Here is a 21,314-nt window from a genome sequence, read left to right on the forward strand (position 1 = left end):
ACCAGGCAGCCACTTGTGACTTTTATCACCCGAAATAGTCACAAAAACCAGTCCATGCCTCAGTTTCCTCATCTGTAAAATGCAGATATCACTGCTCTGCAGGACTGTGGCAGAGATCAAATGAGATCAGGTTTGAAAAGTGCCCAGCCTGAGCCTGGCATTGGGTACATAATAAACACTCAGGAAACTGAAGTTGTTAGCTATATTCAGATGTGAGCCCCCACCCCCAATTCCAGGGATGCCCAGCGAGTTCATGATGAAGGAACTGAAATGCGGACACTGGGAAGGTAAACAGAATGTCTCTGGGATGCTTTTAACTCTTGGATAAAGAGGTTTCTGTGATCTCTGAGGCTACAAGAGGTACAAGAGACCCCAAGGCTCATTTCACTCACCTTCCTAAATTTGCATATAGAGCAAGTGACCTCCAGTATGAATTTATAACCTGAAGGGAAGGAGAGATATCTACAGGAAAATATACAGAATACGTGATTCCCCCAAAATAAGTTTTTCCTTCAGAGAGGGAAACTTAAATGGAGTTAGGCCAACTGGCTTCCCCAGAAGACGGAATCTCTTTGAGAGGTAACACCTGATTTTCGACAAGAGTCCAGAAAAGAGAAAGCCTCTACTATGAAAGAAAATGTTTGAAAACTAAGTCCTATATATATGGCATTGATCCAGTTCTTTTGGAAGTCTTTATTATTGAGAGGGTAACCATATTAAAATCAATAAAGAGCAGGGGTGGAAAACAATAGCTGAATGAATTCGTCCTTTGATTTTAATTTCCCTTAACTCTAGAAAAGAAGCTATCTCAGCATAAGTGGTTGGCAGACTTGTAGTAAACCAAGTCTTTTTGCCCCAGTGAACTTTCAAAGGTTGCCACCACCTAATTCTCACAGCCATCTTTTTCATGCATGTGGGAGGGACATACCATTACGTACAATGCAAGAGCCCTTGACCTTTAAAAATGTCAGTGGAAGAATAGAGTCTTGCGATTCTGACTGTATTTTCCACTGGTTTATTAGAGAAGTAAGAGAAATAGTCCAATCGTGTGTAAGTGGGGAAGAGGGGGAGGAATGAATGAACACATCACCTGTGCCTTTATTTTTTGTTTTTTTATAACCAGGGGAAAGGAAAGGAAAGATGGGGCTGGTCTCTGTTTTCTAAACTTATTCTAGATGCCACTGTCACTGGGAAATTTAGGTAGGTTATCCCACTGCAGGGGCAAATAAAAGGCTGCCCAGAGTTTGCAAGTGTCATCCCTGGAGTTGCTCATTCTTTCTGGGAATCTGTCATTTTTAAATAAGGGAAATGCAGCATATGGAGTCAAGGCATTTATTATTTATGGAAAATTCATCATCAGGCTCATCTATGGTTATGGAGGAACAGAGTTGGAGCCTCTGAGCCTCAGCAGGGATACAACATGCTCAGGAGTGCATGCTCCACAGGGATACAGTGTGCTCAGCGGTGCATGCAGTAGGGATAAGGTATGCTCAGCAGCATTGCTCAATGGGGATACAGTATGCTCAGTGGTGCATGCAGCAGAGACGCACCAGCTATAGAATGCTGCATCTACACAGTTGCAGGGCTGTTCTGGGCAATGTGAAGCTTGAGCTGAACTCTCTTTGTGGTCATAAATCTTCAGTCAATTGAGAAGATATTCCCTGCCTCACACTTGAAAGTCTCCTATTTGTGCAGATTAACTGAGCAATACATTTTCTGCCCACACTCTATTCTTGGTGTTCCTCTTATTTTCTTCTTCATTCTTTTGTCCTTTTATAAGTCATTTTTCTCCTTAGAATGCTCTCAAATCTATATATCTTATTTATCATGGCTTATAGTGCTACCCATTATAGTAGAATTTTAATTCCAGCATATCAAGAAGAAGATTTTTCATACAGGGACCTTGTTAAAAATCGACCCCAATCAGAGAGAAACCTCCCTTATACTTTTCCACCTTCTCCCCCCTTTATGTGTGGCTGCCCCACACTCCCCAGCTAGGTGTGTCCCTGCCTGGACACCCTGGTCCAGGCCCTGGGTGAGGTGAGCCAGGGAGGGATGGCCCGGCAAAGGAGAGGCACTGGTGGTTTGGGGCCCAGGGTTGGATGGAGACACATATTTGCCTCAGACAGGCTTATTATGGCACCTCTTCAAACTTTCACTTTAAAATATTTATTCATGATTTAGAGAGAAACATAGAGGTGAAATTGTACCACATCTTTGAAAAAAAGCCCTTTGGGCTCCTCTTCTCCCCACGGTCTCTCTCCTCAGCACTACCGCTGCTACTACGATTCCCTCTTTCTTTCCCCTACCGACTCTCAGCCTCTCAGCCTCCCCTCCTGGCCTTGCAACCTGTCCCTTTCCTTGGCAGAGCGGTGTAAGTCTTCCCAAGCTCTGTCTCGAAACTTGTGTACTCTCACCCACTGCTTAATACTTATTGCTTCAAGTGTGTCAAAAGCCATTAAAGCCAAAGATGCCAGTTACCAGGATTTCCTCTGTTGAGAGGATAGTGTGTATTAAAAATGACTTTTTTTTCTTACCACATGTTCATATGTAAGATAAAGAGTTTACTATGTGCATTAAAAAGAGCTTTTCTTTTTTAACGTCCTGCCCACGTTGTAAGGAATCACTGGTGAAAACCTGCATCAGCTGGTGCAAAATTTGCAGTTCATCCCAGCAGTGCTTTAACATCCCTCGTAACCTGTCCCTTCAGCCGCTGCTCTGCTGATGTGCCTCTCAGTCCGGCTCTCCCCAGAGAGCTGGCTGTCATGAGTCAGGGAGATACTGAAGAGGGTGATGCCCTCCAGGGGAAGCCAGAGACCCACACTAGGGGACCTGGAGTCCAGAGGGGGGCAGTGCTTTCTGCAGAGCCAGAGAGGTGTCCCTATGTATTCCTTTTCACCATCTGAGTCTGAGAGTGGTCACTACTGCTAAAGGAGTGAAAAGTCCCTGAATGGCTCTTTTTCCGAAACTAGACCTTGGTGATAAGCTCTGCATACAGACTGAGACACATATGTAACGATTTCTGAAAGTAAGTAGTGGTCTCTCCAAACCTTAGAAAAACACCCAGAATTTTTGGTCAAATGATCTTGAGTGGAAAAGTTTTGACTGCCTTAGTTTAGTACATTTGAAAATTTTTTGAATTTCTTAAAAATCACAGGCGCATTAAAATACAAGCAGTTTGAGGGAGCTGTTTAATGGCCTTAATTCCACTTGTTAGATCAATTTCCAAAAAACTGCTTGAAAGATTCCTTAATAGAAATTCTATGAAGACAGAGTCCTCTGTTATCTATGTAAATCGAAGCACAAAACGCTTTTATTTTCTCAGAAAAATTCAACCCTTTCAAATGGCTTAATAAGTCACCAGGCTGTCATCTCTGAAACTCTCAAAGATGGACAGACAACATCAGGGAGAGCTGTGGGTCAGCCTGACCTCTCAGTTTCTGATCCTGGTTCCATTCGCAAACTGTTCTCTCTTCTTTTCCTCCTTGGGAGATGGGAGAACATTATTCCCTTTCTTTGGTTTAAACACTTACTAAGTCTTTTCTCTCTCTTTATAAAGCATGATACTGCTCTCTCTTCTGCTGTTTACACTGACTATCTTTTGATCTACTTGAGCCTTTTTCCTGCCCAAACATCTTCTGGTTATGTGAATGACCGAGTTCTGTTAAGATAGAGTGTAAGTAAGGTTTTTGGTCCTTCGTGTTTGGCCACCTTTAAAAGCCTTTTGTTTTTGTTTTTAGATGGGGAAGGGTCTTTGCAAATAAGATCTTAATAATTGTCCCACAACGTTTTCTTAATATATGTATTTTACATAAAATTGACATTCAGTACCAATTTGACGTTTATGCAGCATCAGCTTCAGTGGGAAACTGGCAAGATGGCTGCCCTCTTTCTTGCGAGCTGCCTGTATTACTCTGGCCTCACTTGACAGGATATAAGCCGATAATCAGGGGAATAAAATATAAATTGCAAATCATATGACCTAAAGCTCAAAATGAGATAAAAAAACAAGCCCGAATTGAACACTCTGAATATTCCTAATAAGGAATGCATGCACATGTATTTTAAGACCAAGCTTGCAATGGGCCAGACCAACTGTCTTAGTTTTGGTAGAAATAATATGATTATGACCTGATAAAAACCTGGAGTTCACATGGCTCTTTAAGAAATGAGCTCAAAACAATAATTGTCTTTCAATGAAATTTACAGAGTGATTATTATATCTATTAGAAGCTCTCTATTGATATATTAAAACTACTTCTGTGAAATACTAGATTTTTTTTCCATTCTTTTAAACATACTTCTCCAAAAAAGAAAGTGTGGCTTTTTTTTTCCTCCCGAATAAAAGTTTTATCTGGATTTCACATCAGAGGGGCTCATTTTAGTGTCAACATATACACATGGGCCTGCACATAAATGCCTTGGTAACCGAGAGACGTTAGTTCTGAACACCTCCATACACGGCCCTCCTATGAAGTCATGCTAGCTAAACATTTGCTGTAACAATTCATAAGATTTGTTTTACCTGGAATTCACTACTTGAATTTAAAAACCTCATTATAGCGAATTCACATGTGTTGGCGAGCAGAAACCTCTGAGTTGCAGGTCTATCCGGGCAAGAAGATTAACTTGTCACCTCCACAGCTCAGCTGCTCTCCTGATAGGCTTGAGTTGTGTATTCGTGCTCTCAACTTACCATGTTACTGAATGAAAATGTCTTCTGAAAACACAGAAAGCCTGTGAATAAAATAGGTGAACCCAAGAGGCCTGCAAAGACTAGGATGTGATGAAGCATGTAGGGAGGGAGGTGAACTAACAGAAACTTGGCTGTGCTCATGTCCCTAAGAACTACAGGATTTTCAAATGTGTAAGAAAATAGAGAAAAACTTCTGAAAGTGTTGTTGATACTGATGTTTTATGGAAAGGTTCTTTGTGGATGGTTATGCAAGTGTTTGAGTGTTTGAGTACTTGTGAAAAATGGTAGGGTTTTTGATGGATTGGGAAAACATTACTGTTTTTTTCATTTCAAATAATGGATTATTTCCAACAAGCTGCTATTCAACACGTTGTTAGAGAGATTGGATTTGTTTTTCTGGATTTGTTTCTCTATAGAAATCACACTTGAGGATGTCTAATTCTACAGTGTTTAAAAGTTCAAGAATATCCTTGGAACTTTCTCCTCTATACTTTCAAATTGTGTAGTCACTGTATTTATTTATTTCCTAAGTTACTGACATAGGAGCCAAGTACATATAATTTATAATTTTAATGCCAATTTATACTTAAACTGTATAATACTGTGATCTGAGTTTACTCCTTGTGATGTTGATTCTGGATGCAATCTAAAATGAGTCACATAAATTGCAAACTTCATTTTTCCCAGTTAACTGCCACAGCAGATCCATAAATACAAATATCTAATAAGGTTTTATGACAATATTTTAAAAACAGAGCTATTTGTTTCTCACACGGTACCGTCTAAGCAGAAGATGACATAACTTCCTTAATAATGAAATAATAATGGCTTTATGTCAGAGCTCATCCTGTTGGCCAGGGACTCTTCTGAGGGCTTTCCTGAGTTAATCACTTAGCCTGGATCACAAACCATTGATGTTAGTGCTGCTGTTTTCTACATGTTAAAAGTGAGGAAACTGGGGCACAGCATTTCAGTCACTTAACTAGTAAGCAGTAGAGCCAATATAATGAACATAGGCAGCCTGGCACCAGACCCCATGCTCTTAGCCACTGTGGGAACTCCCCATTTAGCTTCCTCAGAGCTATGATAATTCACCAGGTTAGGCCTCACCATTCTTCTTGCTAGACTGGAATCTTATAAACTTGCCAGTCTGGGTCCCTTGGGGCTGACTAGGCAGGGAAATGACTTGCTGGTCCTGAAGTTGGTCCTGGAGATGTCTAATAAAAATAAAAGGTAACCGTGAGAGAGGAAATCAAGTTGGATCCAACCCATTTGTATTCTGGGAGCAGGGGATGAGAATAGAACCTTCTAGTACTAGGCACCTTATGGATGGATGTTTAGTGAGAAGAAGCATGAGAGGCATTTAGAGATGGGCCAATTAGGTATAAAAAGATGTGCAAGGTAAGAGGTCCAGTCCAGACAAGTCAAACATCCATTTGGCTACTAGGGAGCTCAGTCTGGAGCAATATTTCTCAACCCTTTGTTCTTTATCACATCATTAAGGAATCTTTTTAGCCATTTCTGTCCTGCTTATCCACCCCCACCCCGACCCAACCCATATACACACACAAGCAATGAAATTTTATTATAACAGATATGCTATATATCTGTTTAGGGACTCTGTGTGGGTGGGTGTGTATATCTGTATTTTATACATGAAAAAAGTAAGAATTTTTTCATCTCCAAGAAACAGTTTTTGTACCCTGGGGTCAATGTCACCCCACTGAGAATGCATGGGGTGAACTCCTAGATGCATTAATCCATACAATGTTATATGAATCCATTCAGTGGTATATTGAGTGGTATATAACACAGGGTAGGAGGGTGGGCTTCAGTGAAGAGACTTGGGGGGTGGGGGCTGATGGACATTAGAGTTAGAAGGGCTCACCAAAGTCACTGTAGTACCTAAGGGAAGTGAGGAAAAGAGATTTTCTTAATGTGAGGCCAGGAGTTCTTTGACATGGGTCACCATCCTCATCTCCCCAGAGATGTGATGAAGGAGTTTCTCTCTCTCATATTCTTCAGTTAACTCTCATCTCATTCTTTGCTCCATGACTGTAAGTATGGTCACCATGTAATTTGAAATCCCATTGTGTTATAATGAAATGTATTGTTTCAGAGGGTGTGGTTTGAGTTCTTTGTTTTATTTAGAGACAAGGTTCCCAAGAAGATTGCTTTAAATTCTTTTTAATTAAGTGAGTTTTAAAAAATGGCTACGACTCCAATTTGTGAGAAATAGGTAATGAAAATGCTCTAAAAACTGCTGTATGCTCACTTGAGATCTCCTAATTCCCAAATAACAAATCTAAGAAAGAAGGAATCAAGTAGCAATTGGTGATCCAGATAAAGAGCAAACTCCTTGTCCTTAGTTCTCACAGGGCTAGCTCATTTTTCTCATACCTGGTCTCTTAGATTATTCTGTAACCTAATGCTGTCTAGGAGAAAATAACTATTAACATTGACCAAACATCTTGCTAACCTTTTCCCATTCAAATCTCTTTCCTTGTGATTTTTTCACTGTGACTTTATTCTGAACTTTATAACCCAGAGCACATCTCAAAGGCCCTAATTAACCCTAAACTACTTCATCTAATCATTTATTAGAAAGCATGATAAGGAAATATCCAATGTTTTCTTCTCTTATGTTTTTCTTCTCCACTAACAAGCAATGGTTACTCAGACTAAAGAAGAAAAAGTCTCACTTTTGTAGGGGTGAAATTGGGGGTGATGTCAGTGTAGAACATTAAGGAAGAGCTTGTATATCATTTCCTAGTCTTCATGGAATATTCCTGAGATGAAAACAAAATTCACTACTCCTGGTCTGAAAACAGTCATCTAATATTTGGTGCCTATTATCTCCTAAAACTTTATTGAGTCCATTCTACAAATGAGAAATATATAGGAGAAGAAAATCATTTGTCCTTAGTCAAGAAGTATATTAGAAACAGCATGTTATTCCAGGGATGCAAGGATGGTATAATATTCATAAATCAATCAAAATCATTTATCACATTAACAAAAAGGATAAAAACCACATGATCATGTTAACAAATGCTATTTTGCCTGAGGGTTTCAGCCCTGGGCAAAGTCACTACAGATTTGGTGAGGTCAAGAAATGACAACATAATGTTCTTGGGGTAAAAGGGTTTATATCCGGCTTGAATCTCACAGGGGTAGGTCAAGCACTAGGATCATGTCTGCATCCAGCAGTCTGTAAGTCCATAATCCACCTCCGTCTCTGCCTCCACCAAGATCACTGGGAGGAGCTCTTTATATAGTGACTCAGTCAACAATCGTTTATTGTTCCATTTTCCCAACAGATGTTGAAAAAGCATTTAACAAAATCCAACATCAATTCATGATAGAAACTCTCAACAAAATGGGTAGAGAGGATATGTACCTCAACATAATAAAGGCCATATATGACAAACCCACAGCTAACACCCTACTTAATGATGAAAAGCTGAAAGTTTTTCCTCTAAAATCAGGAACAAGACAAGGATGCCCACTCTCACCACTTTTATTCAACATAGTACTGGAGGTCCTAGTCATGGCAATCAGAAAGACAAAGGGAAAAAAGGCATCCAAATTGATAAGGAAGAAGTTAAACTGTCACTATTTACCGATGACATGATATACATAGAACACCCTAAAGATTCTACCATAAAACTATTAGAACTAATAACTGAATTCAGCAAAGTTGCAAGATACAAAGTTAATACACAGAAATCTATTGTATTCCTATATACTAATAATGAACTATCAGAAAGAGAAATCAGGAAAACAATTCCATTTACAACTGCATCAAAAAGAATAAAATATCTAGGAATAAACCTAACCAAGAAGGTGAAAGACCTATACTCTGAAAACTACAAGACACTCATGAGAGAAATTAAAGAAGACACCAATAAATGGAAATCTATCCCATGCTCATGGATAGGAATAATTAATATCATCAAAATGACCATCCTGCCCAAAGCAATTTCCAGATTCAATGCAACCCCTATCAAAATACCAAGCATTTTTCAATGAACTAAATCAAATAGCTCTGAAATTCATATGGACCCACAAAGACCCCAGATAGCCAAAGCCATCCTGAGAAAGAACAAAGCTGGGCATTATTACTCTCCCTGACTTCAAGCTATACTACAAAGCTATGATAATCAAAATAGTTTGGTACTGTGGCACAAGAACAGATGCAATAGAGAGCCCAGATATAAACCATGTATGCATGGTCAATTAATATATGATAAAGGAACAATGAATGTACAATAAGGAAAAAATAGCCTGTTTGATAACTGGTGTTGGAAAAACTGAACAGCTACATGCAAGAGAATGAAACTGGATTACTGTCTAAATCCACACACAAAAGTAAACTAAAACACATCAAAGATCTGACTGTAAGACAAGAAGCCATAAAACTCTTAGAAGAAAACATAGGCAAAAATTTCCTGAACATAAGCATGGGCAGACACATTTTTTCCCAGACACATCTCCTACGTCAAGGGAAACAAAAAGTGAGCAAATTGGACTACATCAATCTAAAAAGCTTCTGTACAGCAAAGGACACCATCAGCAAAACAAAAAGGCAACCTACAGTATGGGAGAATATATTTGTAAACAATTTATCCAATAAGAGTTAACACCCAAAATATATAAATAATTCACATGCCTCAACAACAAGAAACAAATAACATGATTATAAAATGGATGGAGGACCTGAACAGACATTTTTCCAAAGAAGAAATACAGATGGCCAACAGGCACATGAAAATATGCTCCGCATCACCAAGTATTAGGAGAAATGAAAATCAAAACCACAATGAGATATGACCTCACACCAGTTAGAATGGCCACTATCCAAAAGACAAGACATAACAAGTGTTGTCTTGTTATGTACACTGTTATGTACAAGGAAACCTTGTACACTGTTGGTGGGAATGTAAATTGGTACAACTGTGGTGGAATGCAGTATAGAGATTCCTCAAAAAACTAAAATTGAAAATATCATTTGACCTAGTAATTCCACTTCTAGGAATTTACCTAAAGAAAACAAAATCCCTGATTCTAAAAGATGTATAAACCCCTATGTTTACTGCCACATTATTTATAATAGCCAAGATATGGAAACAACCTAACAGATGAATGGATGAAAATGAGGTGGTACATACCCACAATGGAATATTATTCAGCCATAAAAAATGAAATCCTGTCATTGGCAATGACATGGATGGATCCAGAAGGTATTATTTTCAGTGAAATAAACCAGGCAGAGGAAGATAAATACAATATGATTTCAGTTATTTGTGGAATATAAAAACAAAGCAAAACAAAATGAACAAAACAGCAGTAGACTTATAGACACTTAGAAGTAACTGGTGGTTGCCATGGGGTAGAAGTTAGGGTGGAGAGGGTGGGCAGGGAGAGTGATGGGGATAAAGGAGTACAAAAATTTTCAATCATAATATAAACTGGTCATCGGAAGGTAGTACAGCATGGAGAAGATAGCCAGTGATTCTGTAACATCTTCCTATGTTGACATATAGCAATCGCAATAGTGGGAATGAGGATTTAATAATATGGGTAACTGTTGAACCACTGTGTTGTGCATATGAAACCAATTTAACATTGCATATCAATGATACTTCAAATTTAAAAAACCCAGAAAACAGCATGTTAATTTTTCCATGTGCTTTTTGGGATTTGCATGTATAGACTAAGAATGAGTCTTGACAGTGATCCTAACAGCTTTTGGATAGCTACAATTAATAATTCTACAGGGGAAAGTGCCAACTAACAGCTTTGGGTATAACCAAAGGATGAAGTAAAGTCAACTCTGGGCTCTCAGGTGGGGAAGAAATGAAGTTAAGTCAGAAGTCAGAAGAAGTAAGTTGTGGTCAGAAAGCAGGATATTGAATTTTAAGATTTTAGAAGTGGGTGATGACAAAGCTTAGGCTGTGACCAAGAGAGTGAATGACACCTACTGTCAACAAAGCCTAACTTATCATCTCCAGGTCACCCAGTAGATGAAGAACAGAACTTCAAGTGCAGAAAAAAATAATGTTCCACACTCTAAGTATTTAAGATGAAGAATTTCAGAGAATTGACCTTCCTCCCTCTAGTTTTTAACCAGCAGGGGATGGAATAATAATAAGAGTTTAGCACTTAACTATGTGTCAGCATTGTTCCAAGAACCTTGCACACATTCCAATACTCACACAATTTTTGTGACAACAGGTGCTATTGTGCCCAAACTACAAATGAGGAAACAGAGACATAGAGTAAGCAACTTGCCCCCAACAAGGGTTATAAATGCAGGAGAGAAGATGTTGTGGTGAGAAAACATTTTACAGAAATTATCTGCAAAACAAGTGCTGCGATCCAAGAAAAGGCCTGCCTATCAATGTATATTGCACACCAGCAGGTGGTGGGCACATGTAGAGGCCTGGTGAAAGATGAGTCAAAACTAATGCACTGGGACCATGTTGAAGAGGCTCCTAAACACCAGTGTTCAGAGTTTGAACCTGATTTGGAAGGAAGGAGGGACAAGGAAAATGACACAATCAGCACTGTATCTTGAGATGATTAACTTTTGCACATGAACAAACTGGAGAGATTGGAGTCAAAGGACACCAGTTAGGGTCCTTTTGGTCCTGATTGTGTGACAGGTAATGAGTGTATGAACCAAGGGGGATGGCAGTTGAAGGTTAAAGGAAGGGACAGGTTTGATATATGTTGCAAAAGTCAGATGCAAAGTTTTGGTAACGCTGAAGAGAGTGAGGGAGCAGGAAGCATTTAACTGGAGTCCAAGGTTTCAGGTCCCTATGACTGAGGAAACTATTGGCAGAAATTCAGGACACGCGCTTTGTGGGGATGAGAGGGACACATCAGTACCGGACTTGGAAAATATGTCATTTGTTGTATGAGCAGGCCAGCAGGTGGAAGCCCAGAGCAGGAAATTGAAAACGTAAATTTGGAACTAAGAAGAGTCTGGGCTAGAAATGAAGCTTTTGGTGCTGTCTGCATGATGGTGCTGTCGGGAGCTTGGAGAGTGGATGCAATCTCTGAAGGTGGGAAAAGGAAACATACAGAGAACAGATCCTTGGAAAACATTTAAATTTTAGAACACAAAGGAGGAAATGTAGCCAGCAAAGGAGACAGAAGGAGAGTGGTAACAGAAGGCTAGTAACATCTAGAAGTATGCAGCATGGGACACATGGGGATGGAAGGTTCCCGAAAAAATCTGACTTAACAAACCTTCTGAGAAGCTGAGAAGAATTAAGCCATTTGGAGTTATTGACTCAAAGGTTATAAGGAAGAAGAGTAGCAACAGAAGGGTGGGAGGTGTCCTCAGATGGGAAAGATGGCATAGAGCACAGGAGCCAAAGACAGCAGGACCGGCCCATGTGTTCAAGAATTTGACAACAAGGAAGAAAGAAAAGACAGTCGCTTGAAGGGATAAGACATGTAAGGGAAGGAGCTTTGTTTTGTTTTAAGATAAAGGGCACCACTTAAATGCATTTTAGACATAAAGGAGCCGTAGACAGGGAGGAGTGAAGACATGTAGGTACCAAGTAGTAACAGCAAAAAACACTTCCCAAGGCAGAAATCATAGCAGGATGAGGTCCTAAACTGTTTTCTCTCTTATTCATAAGACAAACCAGAACTCATGGAGCCACTATCCCTAACAACTCCCACACTGCAATTCTCTTAGAAACTAAGACAAGGACCAATGAAGCAAGGGTTTTTCCTGTCTTCTGGGAGAATGCATGAATTTAATCCATATATCCCAGGGCAGAGGGGGAGAGGTAGCCCTCACTGTGGACAAAATCTTTAAAGAGTAAAGTAACTTCCATCAGTGCAGGGGGAAGGGGAAACTTCAATAATGAACTTGGGGTGTTAAATTTTAGGATTTTCTTTTTATAAATACTATTTGCAGATTGCATAACTTGTGAGTATACTATGTGCAGGAGAGGGGAGGGCATTTTTATCCTGTTCTTTAAAAAAGAAATAGTTAAATGCACATAAGTACTTGAATGTTCCTTTACTCACTCTATATGAGGCAAAGGCTTCTGGAAAAAAAATAAGTCGAAAGGCAAAATATTGATAAGGGTTAATGAGTGATGGCTGGCTTTCATGGCCATGGGCCTAGCTTAGTAGGACAACTGCCCTAAAACATTCAGGAAACAATCTGCTCCATTGTCCTGTCCTTTCCTATCTAGAGGGGTGGGCAGCAGTGCTGGGCACAGGATGTTAGAAAGGAAAAGAGGAAATGGAAAAGAGAGCAAAGAGAGACTGTGTTCCCGGGGACTGTGCATGCCCTCCCTAATCTGTGGGGTAGGCTGGGGACCATGTGTGTTCCTGTGCATTCAGAAATGGTCCCTGGGGCCCCATCGCTATCATTGCTGCACAATCCTCAGACATGGAGAAAAGCGCTGGAGGTTGTTAGCACATCTCCCTCTGGAGATAAAACTGGGCTCAGCACCAACAAGAGAATACCAGAGGGGATTTGCCTCTCCTCTCTGCCTGGATAATGGCTGTTCCCTGATACCCAGGGAAGAATTAAATTCAATGCTTGCCTCGCACTATATTACACATTCAAACCTGAACAGCTGGGCTGCTAACATAATTTAAGAAGAAGTGATAACTAGCTGTTCAACATCTGTATATAATGTATTCGTAAAAAATCTCTTAATGAGGAGGTATAAAGATTTCCTTTTTCTCTACAACCAAAGAAAGCAGAGCATTAGGGAAGTACCCAGTGAATCTCATTAATAGAGACAACCAATATGGAAAATCCAGAGGGACTTGCTCCACATTTCTCTTAGTAATGGCAATTTCTTTTTTTTTTAACCTGAAATATGCTAGTAATTTTCATTTTTGCAAAAGTGACTTTGCCTAAGGATTAATAAATATGCTTTTTCTTAATAGTTATGGAGTATTTTCCATGTTCTAGGGATTACATAAAAACAAAGAACACTTATCTCCTTTTTTTTTTCACTTTATTTCTGAGAAGGTAAAATAGTAAAGCCATTCCAGTTTAGATTTATTTTCAAGAAAATAGGAATAATAAAACATAAAACAGTAGAGTCTCAAAAATTTATGTTAGAAATAAAATGTGTTCTCTAAAATGTAGCCAGAAGGATAACTGGTAACAACTTGTGTGAATTAGAAGTTCTGATTCTCATACGGGTGGTAGTGGTTAAGAACAAAGTAGCATCAGGTCACAGCTTCTCCTCCCAGATTTTGCTCGCAAAGCACAGCCACCCATGCAGAGTCCCCAGCGTCAGAGCAAGTCACAGAGTTGACTCATAACAGCTGTCACTAGATAGAAACCAATAAAAAAATGAAAGGTATTGGTTAAAGATAATTTTCACCTTAAGTGAAATATTTTCTCACTTCATATTTTCTCACTGTAGTTAGAAATGGCTATCGTGGCCATATGCATTTTATAACAAGATTATCTCAGTGTCTAGGAAAATATCTACTTTCTCTCCTTTAAGACAGAGGAACGGAATATGTATTTGATTGTTTAGTAGCAGATTCAGCTCATTAAGATCCAAATTCAAAAAGAGGGCCATAACACTAACCTGTGTTGAGCTCTTAAAAATGTTTGATCTGTCAAGAAACCATTCCTACTGACTCAGGTGTTTATAGCAGTAAAATAGCATATACATACAATAGCATGAAAAAATCATGTATATAACACTTTTTAAAATTCTGCCTTTTCTACAACTTAAATGCCTTATTGCAGTAGACACCGGGTTCCCATATCCTTTGTTCCAATGGCTGCATGAATGAAGTGGATATGCCAATGTCAAGGATTCTTCTATGAAAGACACCTAAGAAACCTCCAGTTTGTCTCTATTGCAAATATTCTTCAGCAAACATCTTTGTTATTTTCAAACATTAGTTTATTTCCTCAGAATAGCTTTCCTGAAATGAAATTACTAGATCAAATGGTATGAATATTTTAAAGCTCCTCTTTCCAAACATATTTCTAAATAGCTTTCCAAAAGGGTGTCTGTTAATTTACCTTACACTAGCAATATATGAGAATTATAGTTTTACCCCAGGCTTAACAAACTTTTAATAAGACTGCATGACTTTTATTTGTGCTTACCTCATTCCTAGCAAGCTTGAAAATTTTGCAAGTATGCCTTTACATCTTTGGTGTGTATTTGTGGCTTTGTTGTTTTGTCTTCTTAACAGTTGGCTTAATCCTCCCAGCTCTGGTCTCAAATGCTTTCCTCGCCTTTATTGCTTTGCGTAGGCTCCCACGATTCATTCAGCTACTGGGTAGATGAAAAGTCCCCGGTAGGGCCTGACCAAACCCCAGCTATCAAACGCCTTGCCAGGATCTCCTTGGTGAAGAAGCTGATGAAGAAATGGTCTGTGACTCAGAACCTGACGTTCCGAGAACAGCTGGAAGCCGGGATCCGCTACTTTGACCTGCGTGTGTCTTCCAAACCTGGGGATGCTGACCAGGAAATCTACTTCATTCATGGACTTTTTGGCATCAAGGTCTGGGATGGGCTGATGGAGATTGACTCGTTTCTTACCCAGCACCCCCGAGAGATCATCTTCCTGGATTTCAACCACTTCTACGCTATGGATGAGGCTCATCACAACCGCCTGATTGTCCGGATCCAGGAGGCCTTTGGAAACAAGCTGTGCTCGGCCTGCAGTGTGGAGAGCATGACACTACAACACCTGTGGGAGAAGAAGGGCCAGGTAGGAGGGAAGGGAGCCGAGCTTCCGAAGTCAGGAGCGTAGCTCTTTCCGTCTTTTCCGTATCACTGCTGTGAGGCAGCTCACTCCAGAGCTCTGAGGTTATGGAAGGCCTAGATTATTTGGAATATTAAACACTGGAACCCTGGTTCCTGGGCTCCAGGATAGCTCAAGGGGCTCCTCTGGGCACCAGTGAACTGGGATTAATGCCTGCCAAATATGTGCAATTTGTCGGGCAAACTGTTTGAAGCATCCCAGCTGACTTTGAATGGCCTGGCCAGAACCAGCCCAAGGTAAAGCTTTGAAATTGGACCAGTTGGCCATTATCATTTTTTAATCTCCCAGAGAATCTGTTTATACTCTCCTAATGCCCCGCAGATAGGCTGTTCCATCCTGCCTTCTACTCAGTGTCAGGTAATCACTACCAATTTTTTTTTTTTTAAATACAGTTGACACACAATGTTATATTAGTTTCAGGTGTACGGCATAGTAATTCAACAATTAGCTACATTATGAAGTGCTCACATGGTAAGTGTAATTACCAGCTGTTTCATGATACAAAATTATAACAATATTATTGACTATATTCCCTTATGCTGTACTTTCATCCTGCGACTTGTTTATTTTATAACTGGAAGCTTGTACCTGTTATCCCCTTCACATATTTGTGCCCACACCAAGATACCGATTGATAACTAAAAGGATCAGCTGACAAAGGCATGTAAGTGATTCATTGCAGAGGCGTTAACATTTTCAAAGGCCGTCTTCACAGAATTTGGGTCATAGCTGGAGAGTTCAGGAAGGAAGCACCCTACAGGCCCTGGGCTGGGAGAGCACGCCCCAGGTTGCTCAAGATGAGAAGAGTTTCCAGTCCCAGGCTCATGACTGGCAAAAAAAGGAATGTGAACCTCAGAGGTACAGTTGACCCTTGAATAATGTGGGGGTTAGGGGCTCTGACCCCCATGATGTCAAAAGTCTATGAATCCAAAAAAACTTAACTACTAATAGCCTACTATTGACCAAAAGCCTTACTGATAACATAAACAGTTGATTAACACATACTTTGTTTATGTACTATATTCTTACACTAGAGTAAGCTAGAGAAAAGGTGTTTTCAAATTGCCACAACCCCCCCACCCACCATTTTCCAGTATACTTATTGAAAAAAATTCACATATAGTGGATCCGTGGGGTTAATAGCCATGTTGTTCAATGGTCAACTGTATTCTGCTCTGATCCCAAAGAATGATAGGTAGTGGGAGAGGAGAGCTTCGAAAAAGATCAGCGTCCAATTGAGACTCTCTACTAAAAGAAAAAAGTAGCAAGTACTCTTCATTTACAGTGGCTCACTTACAGATGCGGTAACCAAGGCATATTAAAGAGTTCTTTTCCAACTTAGGGAAGGGGTTTCAATTAAAAATAAATTAAAGATTATTCACTTGCAAGGATTTATTGGATACCAAGTATGTGCCAAGACCCCGTCTAAGCACTTGGGACAAATCAAGCAAGCAAATAAAGCTTCTAAGCAAATAAAGATCCTTGCCCTAATGGAGCTTTCATTCAAATAGAGGGAGAGAGATCACAGGAAATCAAGATAATAAATACATTATATATGACGCCAGGAAGGGGTAAGAGTGATAGAAAAAAAGTCAAGGGTGGCAAGGGTTGGTTACAGTTTTTGACAGGTTGATCAGGGTAGACATTTGAGAGAGTTAATCATCAGTGGTCACTGGGAGAAGAGTTTTCCCAGCAGACGAACCAGCCAGCATAGGGCCCCAAAGCAGGAGTGTGCCTGACATCTTTGAGGTAAAGCAGGGGACCGTTGGGCTGGAGAGCAGAGCAGCAGGAGGAGGTCAGAGAGATAACCTCTGATGGCACACCCATCCATAAAAGCGCTCAATGTCCTTGACTTCACAGAGGCTGTTACATCTTCATATCCGTTAAAATGTATCTAAGCCACTCCCTCACAAAAACTTTGTAAGTGATATTTTGCCAACTATTTATCACACCTCTCCCCTTAAAGCTGAACTTACATTTGTTGAGACTCACAGGTCTAATGTGGAGAGATTTTTTTTTCCCCCAGTGGAGTCTCTCTCTTATAATATTCAATTATAGTAATAACAATGACAACCAACATTTATTGAGCCTTACATGGTATCAGCACATGGATCAACATACTTCATCCTCTCAACCACACTATGAGATAGGTATTTTGTTATTATTCTCATTTTACAGATGAGTAAAGTGAGGCATGGGAAGATTAAGCAACTTGCCCAAGAGAACACTGTTGGTGGGTGGTAAGGGCCGGCATTCAATCACAGGCTGTTGGTCTCTCGAGTCTCCACAGCTTCTTATGCTCTCCCAGGGCTGTTCACACTTCTTGGTGATTTTCACAACCAGTGTCATCAATTTTGCGAATAAAAACACTTGCTCTTTACTAATGAGCCCCTATTATTAGTGGGTCTTTGAGGGTGAGCAGAATAGGAGAAAAGAACTGTAAGAAGGCTTTTGAATATTGGAATTCAGGTAAGGCTAAACTTAAGTACAGTTAAGTTTATAAACACCTCTCTGTTGTAAATATAGTTCTATAATTTTGTACACATGTTATATTTTGGATGGGTTGCCATATTGCATACTAAATCGTTTAAAACCTGCAGGAGTAACAGGCATCTTCAGGACTAATGAGTAGTGGGGACAGTAAATTTCTAGCAGCCGGCGAATGATCTATCATAGTTTTTAAGTATGGACTAATCTGTGTCATACCACTACAAATACTCCTAAATTATCAAGGAAAGAGACTCTGATGACAAACCAGAAAAAGGGAGAGTGTCATTAGTTTGAATTCTAGGATTTCCTTTTTCTCCTTCTTTTCCCAAAGCTCTTTCTCCTTGCCATGTCTTTTCTTAAAAGCTAAACAAAGAGACCATGGAGAGTCATCAGTCACCTCCCTGCTGCTGGAACAGTGCCTACTAGCCATTAAACTTTAAATATTCATTATGTAATGAGCTGCCTTGCATGTAACCCCCTGAGTATTTTATTACCACAATTTAATGGCAAGAAATGTATTACCATTCAGTCAAATTTCATTTACTCAATGTGCAATTACATGCAGCACCCATGTATATATTTGTACAGTAGTGGCTATGGGTTTTGAAGGTACAGTGAATTACAAAAGTTAATCTGCAGCTTGACAACATGTAGAGTCTTAATGAGAAGGTGAGAATATATAACACTAGGAAAATACAAAAAACCTGATGTGCAATTGCAAGATAAAACTGCCTCAAATTTACTATATGAGAAAAGATGTTTGTAATGAATCAATTGAAGAAGAGTTCACAGTATAATCTACATACAGGGGCCTCCAGTAAAGGACTGGTTGGATAAGAGGAAATCGATCAAGGACTAATTCTCAAAGGAAATAAGATTTTAAACCTGAATCTCAAGAGAAAAACTGAACATAAATTGCTGAGCTGGAAGGAAAAGTATTTCAGAGAAAAATACAGCACAGAGAGATAGACAGAAGCAAAACACAGACCTGGGGCAAGACTTACCCTTCCAGAATTCTGTGGACTAAGAGTTGGTTTGCTATGCCAAACTCCTAGTGTAAACAGAAATATTCTTCCTATAACCTTTGGGATCAGATTGCTCATGGAGGCTCTTGAGGAAAGGTGAGAAGTCCCCTTACATAATTTGTACTTGTTGCACCTTTTCCAAGACAGAGTAAAGAACATCACTGTCCTCTTGTCCCCTGACACCACTCAGGGGCCAGGCAGCATGGAAAATGGTCTGACAGCCTTGTCAAAGGTTCACACTGCCTCCCTCCTCTCCCCTAGTCTATTTCCCAAGCCAGCTTTCCTCACTTAAAACTGCTGGAGACCCCAGCTTTCCAAACTAGTCGATTACACCGCCAGCAGAAAATCCTCCCCAGTCTCCCAGGCAATCTGCTTACTGTGAGCCTATGATTAACCTCATTAACACACGTGTTTACCACAGACATCATTAGCAGTCAGTCAGACATTACTCAAAACCATTACAAACAACAAGAATAGTCATTAGCCTGTTCAGTGCATCGAGCCCGGTGCTCCCTCACTGGAGGCCTGCAGGAGCCCTTAGTCACAAGCAAAACACACCCTGGAAACTAGACACACATTCAGAGCGCTCCTTTCTGGGTGCCTGAAGGATTATGCTCTGGGCCAGCTATCCGAGGACTGCAGTTCAGGGAGTGTAAACACACACGCTAGACATTCCTCCAGGAAGAGATCGCTGGAGCTCGGAGCAGGGAAAATACATTACTTCTAGACACATAAGCAGTGGAACTCGGAATTGGGACAATCAAAATAGTAATTCCCTGTCCCTTAGCTGCCTCTCAGAAACTAATTAATGCTGTGGATATGGCTTGCTAATTATTATCAAAACCACCACTAACCTAAGAGTTCCCTCAGAAGTCTTCCCTGCCTTGAGAAGTGCCCTCCCTTCCTCTCCTGGGCAGGGTTATTGAGGTCAGAATCAGCAAGCGCAAGTGAAAATCCAGGTACTCCCAAATCAGTTCAATGTGTTGATCTCAATGCCAAGAGTGGCTGTTTCATGAACACAAGACCCATAAGTTATAGACAGTACTAGCTGCGCAGGGGGCTCTCCACCTGGGGTCCAAAGATTTCCAAGGGGAAGTGGCATGGGTAGATTTAAGAAATCTGTGGTTTTGGATGGGGAAAAAAACATGTTTATTCTCTCTAGCCTTTACCTGCAAATGAATATGCCCTTGATTATGAGCACAGGCAGTCACCCACAGCAGTATAGCCCTCTGACTTTGTCCCCATATAAATCACAGACATTTCCAAATCACACTTGAATGGTTGCAGATAACTTGAAATTTTATACTCATCATAACTCAAAATTATGGAACTTATTAGACTTAAAACAAAATATTTTTATTTAATATATGATGAAACTCATACATGAATTTACTGTAAATTCAATCAATACATTGATAGCTATATTTCCACCTCTTTGATTGACGGTGCAATCCTGTCTATTTTATGCATTCATTGAAAACATAATCTGAGAAGGGGTTCAGGATTTTGCAATATTTCCAAAGGTGTTCATGACAAAAATAAAGGTTAGAACCTTCAAGTCAGACATAGTTAAGTGCTTCCATCTTTGCTTTAATGATTTTTCTTAAAAAAAAAAAATACATGTAACAATTCTTGAATTTCAACATGTTTATATTTGCTTTCCTCCTTGCCAACAGCGTAAAGCCAAAGAGTTAACATTCAGCTTGTTCTTGAATTGCTCTCCTTTTTCTGATTTGAACATTTCAGGTTCTTATTTTCTATCACTGTCCCTTCTACAAGCAATACCCATTCCTGTGGCCTGGAAAGAAGATCCCAGCGCCCTGGGCAAACACTACAAGTGTGCGCAAACTAATCCTCTTCTTGGAAACCACGCTGAGTGAGCGGGCCCCGCGTGGCTCCTTCCACGTCTCCCAGGCAATTCTCACCCCCAGGGTGAAGACCATCGCCCGGGGCCTGGTTGGTGGCCTCAAGAACACTCTGGTTCATAGGTAAGAATTTGCTTCCATCCCACAAGTAAAGTTTTAGAGAAATTATCATGATTCTCTTCTGAATAAACAGCAGTAAAACCATATAGCTTGAAGATTTAAAATAACAGCAAAACAAAAAACCTTGTATTTGCAAAAGCTGTGCATTTGAGGTGACTTGCAGTAACCATGGCCAAAGGGTCTTGAAATACTTTGTTAAAATGTGCATATTATACCATGAATACTCTCTGAATTGTGATACTAAGGCCAAGCACCTCAGGCCAATGCCAATCTGCTCACTGCCAGCACGTGGGCACATCATGTCCGTGCCCCACCCTCACAGCTGGCCCA

The 21,314-nt window shown here is 40.1% G+C and overlaps 1 protein-coding gene across 3 annotated transcripts in view; it reads left to right on the forward strand.

Annotated features, from left to right (window-relative positions):
- Window positions 1–21,314, forward strand: part of PLCXD2 (phosphatidylinositol specific phospholipase C X domain containing 2) — a 43,271-nt gene that overhangs the window by 13,802 nt on the left and 8,155 nt on the right. For all 3 annotated transcript variants that reach the window (XM_036933119.2, XM_057502481.1, XM_057502490.1), the window contains exons 2-3: window positions 14,970–15,430; window positions 20,746–20,987. In XM_036933119.2, coding sequence (XP_036789014.1) covers window positions 14,970–15,430; window positions 20,746–20,987 — 703 coding nt within the window. The remainder of the gene's footprint in view (window positions 1–14,969; window positions 15,431–20,745; window positions 20,988–21,314) is intronic.

Source organism: Manis pentadactyla, chromosome 1 (genome assembly GCF_030020395.1).
Source record: "Manis pentadactyla isolate mManPen7 chromosome 1, mManPen7.hap1, whole genome shotgun sequence".
NCBI lineage: Eukaryota > Metazoa > Chordata > Mammalia > Pholidota > Manidae > Manis > Manis pentadactyla.